The 8,622-nt window shown below is 51.3% G+C and overlaps 1 protein-coding gene across 1 annotated transcript in view; it reads right to left on the bottom strand.

Annotated features, from left to right (window-relative positions):
• Positions 1-8,347, bottom strand: part of CLK3 (CDC like kinase 3) — a 12,878-nt gene extending 4,531 nt beyond the window's left edge. Inside the window, exons 1-11 of the mRNA XM_035899374.1 lie at positions 8,261-8,347; positions 6,999-7,882; positions 6,749-6,907; positions 5,757-5,964; positions 3,473-3,566; positions 3,148-3,214; positions 2,196-2,312; positions 1,536-1,702; positions 1,025-1,119; positions 547-676; positions 1-79 (exon numbers count right to left, since the gene is read on the bottom strand). The exon at positions 1-79 is cut by the window's left edge and continues 1 nt beyond it. Coding sequence (XP_035755267.1) covers positions 1-79; positions 547-676; positions 1,025-1,119; positions 1,536-1,702; positions 2,196-2,312; positions 3,148-3,214; positions 3,473-3,566; positions 5,757-5,964; positions 6,749-6,813 — 1,022 coding nt within the window. The 5' untranslated portion in view covers positions 6,814-6,907; positions 6,999-7,882; positions 8,261-8,347. The remainder of the gene's footprint in view (positions 80-546; positions 677-1,024; positions 1,120-1,535; positions 1,703-2,195; positions 2,313-3,147; positions 3,215-3,472; positions 3,567-5,756; positions 5,965-6,748; positions 6,908-6,998; positions 7,883-8,260) is intronic.
• Between the last annotated feature and the right edge of the window lie 275 nt (positions 8,348-8,622).

Genomic DNA, 8,622 nt, shown 5'->3' with positions numbered 1-8,622 from the left:
AAGAGCGTGAAGCCACGGTAATACTCAAACAGAATGCAGCCAGTACTCCAGACGTCGCACGGCTGCGCCCAGCCCAGCTCTGCAAAGAGAATCAAGTTACCTCTGCGCTCCCAACAAGTCTCACCAGATTTCTACTAGTTCCTTGTCAAAACTGCGGGGATTATGCAAATACGGACCTAGAAGTTATCTGTGCACTTGTCGGTGCTGCACACTGGGTGAGAGGACTGTCGCTTCCCCCCCCAGATGTTTCTGTTTCAGCTTATGCTGACTCTACGTTCCCCTGGAGCCAGTTTGAACTCTTCCTGAGTCTCACCAGCCTTTCTTGGCTCTCTGCACCCCATGACAAGGGCCTGCACTACCCATTATCACCTTCCACACCATCAGGCCCTTGGGACCACTGAGGTGGTGTTGCAGCAACACACGGAGCAGGCTGTCCCCAAGAACTTGGGAGTACTCTCGAGATGGTTTTCCTCTAGACAGCGTCATCCTACAGCATCCCCAGGACAACTGTTCTCCTCCACCTCCCGAAACCCCAGCAGTACTCACCCAGAATCACTTCTGGTGGACGGTAGTGCCGGGTAGCCACGATGGTGGTGTGGTGCTCGTGATCAAAGGTGGCACTTCCAAAGTCTGCCACACGGATGCTTGTGTTCCGAATGGATTTCTCCTCACAGCTCTGCAAGCAAACAAGAATTCCTCAGTGCTTCTAGTAGCTGGCTCAGAATTAAGCCAGGCTTTGAGAGAAGCCCTCTGACCCCAGAACTGCCATGTCTGCGCTAATCAGAAGGGTCGTAACTGTGAAGCTCGGAGCTCTTTACATCTCCGATCAGTGTTGAGGACAGCTGCTGAAGCAGCCTTAAGGCTTTTAAAATATATGGGAGAAAGAAGAGGCCCAGCTTCCAGTTTGTTCTCACTAAATTGACTTCTAAGGCCCTGTGGGGCGTGTATGGAACGGGGAAGATCCAAGTTCTGCAGGGAGGGAAAGATGGGCTGTTCTCAATCTACTCTTTTGGACATAACCCACCTTTTTCTCATTGTACAGAGTGTCAAAATCTGAGTTGACAAACAAGATGTTTTCTGGCTTGAGGTCAGTGTGAGTCAGCTGGTTGTCATGTAGAACTGCATAGGTGGAGAGAAGAAAAAGAAAAATATATGTATGAAGCACCCATAAAACTCTGCCCATTAAAGGGCCATGCCAGCTCCTCCTCGGCTCCTTCCCAACCCATTCCGGTGACACACCACGGCCTAGCTGTGGACAAGGTATTTCTGATGCAGAGAAGGCACCTTTTGCATGGAATAGCTTACAGGTCTGCCTTCCATTCCTTTCAGAAGGAAAAGGAAGCGAATCTAAAGGCTACTGCTCTATCCTCCACAGAAATCAGCATCTCTTATCTTTGTGTCAGCTTCAGAAAAGGAGGAAAAAATAGCTAGAATATCCAGATCTGTTTTGGGTTAAAAAGGAGGGGAAAAAAAGTGCAGGTGCTGAAGAACAAACAGGTGCTGGCAAGCCCACAGGCTGGCCCCAGGTGACTTACATCTCAAGGCATGGCAGAGCTGGTAGGCCATGTGCCGGATCTGAGGGAGAGGGTAGGGCTGGAAGTTATTCTCCTTCAGGAACTCAAAAGTGTTCTTGCCCAGCAGCTCAAAGGCAATGCACATGTGGCCATGGAAGTTGAACCAGTCTGACATCAGGACACACAAGCTGTGAAGTGAGAACGACATGAGGATTAACCATCGTTCGGGGACTTGACAACAGTCATTCTCCTGGTTGCTAGCTACTTCAGAAGTGGTTAGTGAGCAAAAACTTGGAGCCAGCTGACTCTGAAACACAGTAATCCCTCTGTGTACACTGGAGAGCTGCCCTCTCCCCACTTTGCTCAACCACCTTTAGATAGAGATCTCCCATTCAAGTGGGACAAGGCAGCAGGTGGCCATTAGAGAAGAAATTCTGGCTAATTTTTTCTCACTATGACCTGGCATGTCAGTTGTTAAAGAGTTTAAGTAAACAAGTGTTCAGTAGAACTAGAGCCAGAGTCCGCATTCTGGAAGAACGGAGGAATGAGAGGTTTTTCCCCCCACAGGAGGCAGGTCGCAGATATTCCGGCCCTCAGTGCTGTATTTCTTTGGACATCGCCCAAGCAGACCACTTGTCTGTAAGGATGCAGTACTGAGCCAGCAGCCTCACAGGAACTTACAATTTGTTCTCCTTGTCCTTCTCTTTGATTTTTTTCAGGACGTTGATTTCCAGCCTGGCTGCTTCTCGGTACTTTCCAACATTTTTTATGATTTTCAGTGCCACCTGAGATTTGCCTCTGTAAGGGAAGAGACAAAAAAGATGGAGTCAGAGAAGAAGCCTATGTATGCACATCCTCAGGCCGCAGGGTCACAGCACATCCCCCTTACTCCAGTCACGTTTTCTTGTGTTAAGAGGCTTAGGCATGGCTGGGTCCCAACAAAGCGCTTGAGCTCTGCCAAGGATTTATGCCGCTTGCCCAGCAGTTAAGTACCCACATGGAAATCTGAAGTGTGAGGCTCTTGCTGGGTAACGCTCCAAAGAGAGCTGCAGACAGCTCTGCAAGCACACCATTTCCTGACACAGCAGTCCGTAAGGTCGCTGCGCCTCCAGCAGCTGCCTCCTCTCTTTAACCATGCCAGAGAGATTTCCGAGGAGGCAGGAGATCCCAGCAGCTCCTATGCTAAGCTGACCCCACAGCTCAGAGCCAGACAAAAGGTCAGGAAGAGACAGGGGTCAAGTGTAATCACAGGAGAGGTTAAAAAAAAATAATAGAGAAGTACCCCGACAGATTAAGAGGTCACTTTCCCCAGCTGCCTGGCCCATCCCTCTGCCCGAGTTCGCTGCTTTTGCAGCAGAACAGCCTGTGCCAAAGCCCTCAGCCACTGAACAAACTCCCCTGCTCCCCTTAACACATAGGCCTGCAGACGCAGAGGGCGTCGAGGTACAAACCAGGCCCCTTCCACTTGCTAGGAGAAATAACCTCTACCACAGAGGCAAGTGGAAGGTGACAACGAGAGTTCAGTCCAGCAGAGTTTGGGCCCACACAAAACTGGCAGCATTAATCCTGCCACACTTGTGAGTGTCTGGGCTTGATGGGCAAGGGAGAGACAAGTTCTTGGAATGACACCCACCTGGCATGGTCCACACACTCCACCACTTTGCCAAAAGTGCCTTCGCCAAGGCTGCCGACAATTTCATCTAGGAGAGAAAACAGGAGCGGACGTGAACTTCGGAGGCTTGGCAAGAGCTGAGGTCCTGCAATTTCACAGCAATAAAATGTCTCTCACTGCTACACTCTTTAAAACTCAAGCGTCTATTGTCTGCCTCAGGCAATTTACTGGTCAGTCCATTTATAAGCAATAAAACACTAGAGACCCCTCCAGTACAATACGAGAGATCTCGTCTAACATGGGGATAGAAAGTAGAGAGGTAAAGTTTTACGAAAGGTGGCTGTACATCGCTCTTGAAGCCAATCGCCGATCCTGCACACCAGGTGGCCTTCCTTGTCATCTTCCACGCTCCTGCTGCGCTTACTGCTCTGTTGGCTTCTCTGTACACACCGCCCCCCGAAACGGCATACGACCAAGCGCGCACAGCGGGCAGTTCCGAGTGGCAGGATTGTGTTGTCATTCAAAGGTGGAGATGATGGTGCGTCGGTGGTTGGATTTTCCAGATCCCAGCATTTCATAAGGCACACAGCATATATAACGATAGGGATATTGCAAGGGACACGTCAAGACACAAACTAACTTCAAAACAGAAAAGTCATCAACAGCTACAGGTATGTAAAGAAAACTCTCTCATTAGCTATGGCCTCTGGTGCTGCCACCTCTTAGGCAGGAAAATGCCCCCCTCTTCTCTGAAGGGAAGCAGCAGCTGGGAAGCTCCAGTGTTAAGGCGGCTTGGCTTGGCACCGCCATTCCCCAGAGAGGAGCAGCTTCCTCCCCAGCACCGGAGGATGCTGCCAGAGGCACAAGAAGAAGGAGGGCTTTGCCAGAAGAACGTCATTTTCTCCGCTGGCAAACATGATGAAGGGTATACGAGCTGTCAGTTTGGACAAGCTGTCCAGTAGAAGCCAGAGTAGCAGTTCTCCCTCTGCACAGCCTGCTCTTTTGTACCTCAGTTAATAGATCGCCAGCGACCCAGAGCCTTGTCCCGCCCTGGCCACCAACCAGCCCTTCCCTTCTTGACAGAACCAGCTACCACACCAATCCTAAATCCGTACGCCCGACTGGCTGCAAACAGACCTGGCGTTGCGCATCGGCCTTAGGATGCAATTTTAAGCCCAGGAGAACTTTAGGAACAGGACGGTTAAATTAATCCCTGGGGAGCATTTCACTCCACTTCAGGTATCCGCTAAAGGTATGAGGTCACGTTCGCCCCTGCTACTGCGAGCTTCTACTGGAAAACCAGCCGAACATTCCCGAAAGGACCCAGGGTCCACAAAGCAAGCTGCCCTAATTCCTGATCTTTTTCTGTTCAGCCTTTAAAAATAGTTACCATCTCCACAGCCAGAGAAACTAATGCAAAGCTCTATGTTTCCACGCCCGAGCTTCTATCAGGATTCTCTTCTGTGCCCCTTGCCCCCCCCCTCCCGGCTAGTTCAAAATAACGAGCTACGATCAAACCCCAAAAGGTCAGAAGGGAGAGAGGACAGTTGAGACAGCTGTGAGACTGCAAAGGATTTAGATCACACCGGCCCAAACCTGCACACCGTTATCACCGCACGCACACACACAAACCGCACTGGAGTGTATTCATAGTAACCCTTTCTCAAACTAAAATTAAAAAGTCAACACGAAAGAAAAGGAGGGAAGCAACAGACCATCAGAAGCTCCCAGCCATGCAGATATCTGTCCACTGTTAACTGCAGGGATCAGGATTCGGTCATTTGTAATGACATTTAAAAACAACAAACTTGCGAAAAGCGGAAACGTTCCGTACAGGAGAGAAGCAGTGAAGCAGAGACATTTGGTCTGATACCTCACACCACTTCCAGGGTATTCCTGGTCCCAGGACCAGCCTCCCCACCCAGTTCCAACTATTGCATGTTAATCCTCAAAAGGAATACTACATTTCAGGGTGGAAAATGGGGAAGTTTTTGAAGAAGCTGAAAGCCAAGGACACTTGTGTGCGAACAGGCAGAGAGGACACGTGCATATCCTCAGAAGGTGGAAGCCTTTCTCTAAGTACAGTGGGACAGGGGTTAATAATCACAGGGCTAATGACCCAGGAGAACCGGGCTGATTGATCCCATCTGGTATGGGATCCCGGCACAAAGTCAAATTGCCATGCCTTCACAGGAGTGCTCTGTACCACCGCTGCATACCAACTCCCCCCCCCCCAAAAGCAGCAGAGTACGCAGAAGCGAAGCCCTAGCCGTGTTTAAACCCGAACAATGACTGATCCCCAGCAGCCAGGCTGGCCCATGGCCAGGGCTTGCCCTCATTAGCGATCACGTGTGTGCCATTTGAAGCTTTCCCTGATCCCCTCCCTGGCTGTAAAGAACACCACTTAGTTTCCTCGCGTTATTAAAGCTACAGGGGCTGGACTAGGAAAAACCAAGAGCTACAAACGCCTCCCGCTTAACAAGACACAGATTTAGGACTATACATTCCACATCATGAGAACAAACACAAAAATGGGATTAGAGGTACTCACCCAGAGTGTTCAGAGCTGAAAGGAGGTAAGAACAGTTAAAAACCTGAACCATCCTGAACTCATTTTGGATGCTACTCACCGAGGAGGCACTGCTACAAGACCTGGTCCTGCGTTTCCGGCAGTGATGCTGATGCTTCTTTGGACGGTGCTGCTCTCTGCCTCTGGATCGCCGCCAGTTCCGTGAGCGGGTCGAGTAATAGTCCTCTCCAAAAGATGGGCTTCGGTCTTCAAATCTGTAGGCATCGCTGTCCCGTCTGTACCTCCTGTGATAAGGCATCCTGTCATGGCTGTAGCACAGACAAGAACGTGTTTATAAGCCTGGAAAAGCATGAAAGGCAGAGTCCCACTGAAACAAAGTGCTCTTACTCCCGTTCCCTGATGGCAGGGGAAAAACTGCAAGCGTCCCAGCTTCAAACCACCCCTCCATGTGGCTCCACTGCTGACCACTTCTCAGCCAAGTTTATCAGATATAGAAAAAGGAGAAAGTTTGCAAGAGAAGATGGTGTGGCACTCCCATGTTTCAAAGAGCCAGGGGGGAGAAACCATCCGCTTAGAGCTCGATCTGAGCTGCCTACCTCATCGGAGCCACCTCCACCACCGTACCCCAGTGTTTTCCTAACGTCGTTTCTCCTCCCCCAGGAAGGGCTCTAATTAGTCCCTGAACAAACGAGAGTCCCCTAAACACCAAGCCTTTGGTGGCCACATACCCACCAGCTCAACAGATCATTAGCAAGAGCCAGAAGGGAAATTTGGTCTCCGCAGTGCAGTCAAGCTCCCGCGCCTCTAGTGACAACTGAGGGCTGTGAGTACGTAAGGGAAACTCGCGGCCAAGCTCACCTCTCCATCGGGAAGGGCTGGGAGACAACAGACAAAGCTCCCCTGCGTGAGTATTTACACGCTGGCATTGCACACGCAGTTTTAGGTACTGTGCGTGCACATTAACAATGCCCTGCACTCAATTAGAGAGTATCCATGAGCCCCATGTGCCTCAAGCTAGAACTGCGATTCCAGAACTCCTGCCTTTTCCTCTGCGGGCCCCCATGTGCTCCCTTGGCAGCACCGTTCCAGTACCTCTTAAACCGAAGAGCAGAAACGGTCTTGCGTAGCAGTTGGCCTGCTTGTACCCCCAAAAACATGACTGTCTTCTCCACCCCAGCCGTTACAGTTGGCCTGATAAACCAGCTTCTGCTACAAGCCTTGCTTCACATGCCACCGAGCGAGAAGCCACGTCTTGGGTAGAAATAAGAGTGTCTTGGCTTTCCAGTGATAAACAGCAGTATTTTGAGCAAACGCCCGGCCACGCTGATGCTGCCGTATGTACCTAGCTGTCAGTGAGAGAAACAGCTTCTCCAACCAAAACCTTGCTACAGCACTTCAGCCTGGGAACAGGAACACGTAGCGCTCTCGCTGACAGCTTAACGGGACGCAGGTAGGCGTGGGGTGGTTCAGCTCAGCTTGGATCAAGACTAAAATGTCAATCTGCCTGCCAAGACAGCAGAGGCACTAGGTCACCACTGAACTATCCAAAACACACAAAAAGCCACCCCTGATTCCATTCCAACACCGATATACTCGACTCCAAACCTTTGTGAAACTTTGGGGGGGTACTTTTAAGCCAGAGGATTCAGAAATAACAACCTAAAGTTACAGAGGAGACCAGCAGACCTGCAAGAGGCTCGCAGCCCAAGACTAAAGGGGCAAGAAGGTTTTCACGCCGCAAAAGCCTGTTTTCATCCAGATCTGTCCCACAGAACCCATTGGAGGAAAGGATGGAGAAGCGTCAGCTGTATTTCACAATCCGCTTCCTTCAGGTAAACAACAGCCAGGCTCGGAAGAACAATTAGCCTGTAGAACATTTCGGGAATTTAAGGATGAACTCAGCTCCCTACATGGCTGCACCCGCCCCATTTGACTGCTAGAACCACACCAGCCCCGGTACTACCGAGCAGCGAGGACCACTGGCCTATTTCAGTTGCACACCACCACGCGTCAGCACCCATCTCCCCGTCAACGCTCCCGCCTCTGTTCTGGAACCCTCACCTTATCCACCCCGTTTCCAGTACCTAATTGTCCCCGTGGAAATGCTGAACAAAGAGAGGATCAAAGGTAAAATCCAGAGCCGAAGCAGGAAAGATCGGTTAGCAATGCTCGGATCCTTTCTGACAGCGTAGGTGAGGGAAAAGTATTGTCGCTTTAGATCTGATTCTGTAATAATTTCAGGAGGAAACAGGTTGTCAGGAAAGACTTTAATGCCCCCATGGCACTAGAACGGGGAAATGCCATTCCAGAGCAGGCTGTTCTCCCTCATTAGTATTAAAGGCATTGCTTTGGGAAGAACTTTTGGCTCGACATGGAGGCAGAAACATAAGGGAAGGTGCACACAATTAAGCCCTTTACTTCCAGCCCGGGGATTTACAGGTTTAAAGCTGGTCCCCAGTCAGGAAACGAAAGCTGCCGGCACTCGGTGCTAGCTTTGAAATGCAACCGGAATTGAGGACAAGCCTGTATTAGGAAACGGCCCCTGCTCCCTCACTCCCCTCTGCCAGGGGGACCCTGCCTCCCTCTGCCCAAACCCGCTCTGACCTTCTCGATCGCGATCTCCTGGAGAGATCCCTCCGGGGTGGGTATCGCAGTCTCCCCTCGTACTCTCTGCTACGAGACCTCTTCCTCTTCCACCTGTGACCCAGGTAGCTCTCCTGTTCCGGGGACCGGTATCTCTTACAGTGATGCATCTGAGGACAACCAGAGGTTCCCGACTCTTAAAACCCCTCGCCCCTTGGCGCTTCACCCGCTCCCCGGAGGAAGCCGGGGCCTCCCCACCCCACGCGGCTCCCCAGCCCCACGGGTGCAGACGGGGCCCACCCCAAAGGGCGCAGAGTGCCACGGTGCAAACCACCGCCGACCTCTGCCGGCGCTCAAGGTTTTCAGTCGGAGGCCGCCCCCCG

Source organism: Egretta garzetta, unplaced genomic scaffold, assembly GCF_000687185.1.
Source record: "Egretta garzetta isolate BGI_Z169 unplaced genomic scaffold, ASM68718v1 scaffold287, whole genome shotgun sequence".
Lineage (NCBI taxonomy): Eukaryota > Metazoa > Chordata > Aves > Pelecaniformes > Ardeidae > Egretta > Egretta garzetta.
This window is presented reverse-complemented; position numbering and strand designations above follow the sequence as displayed.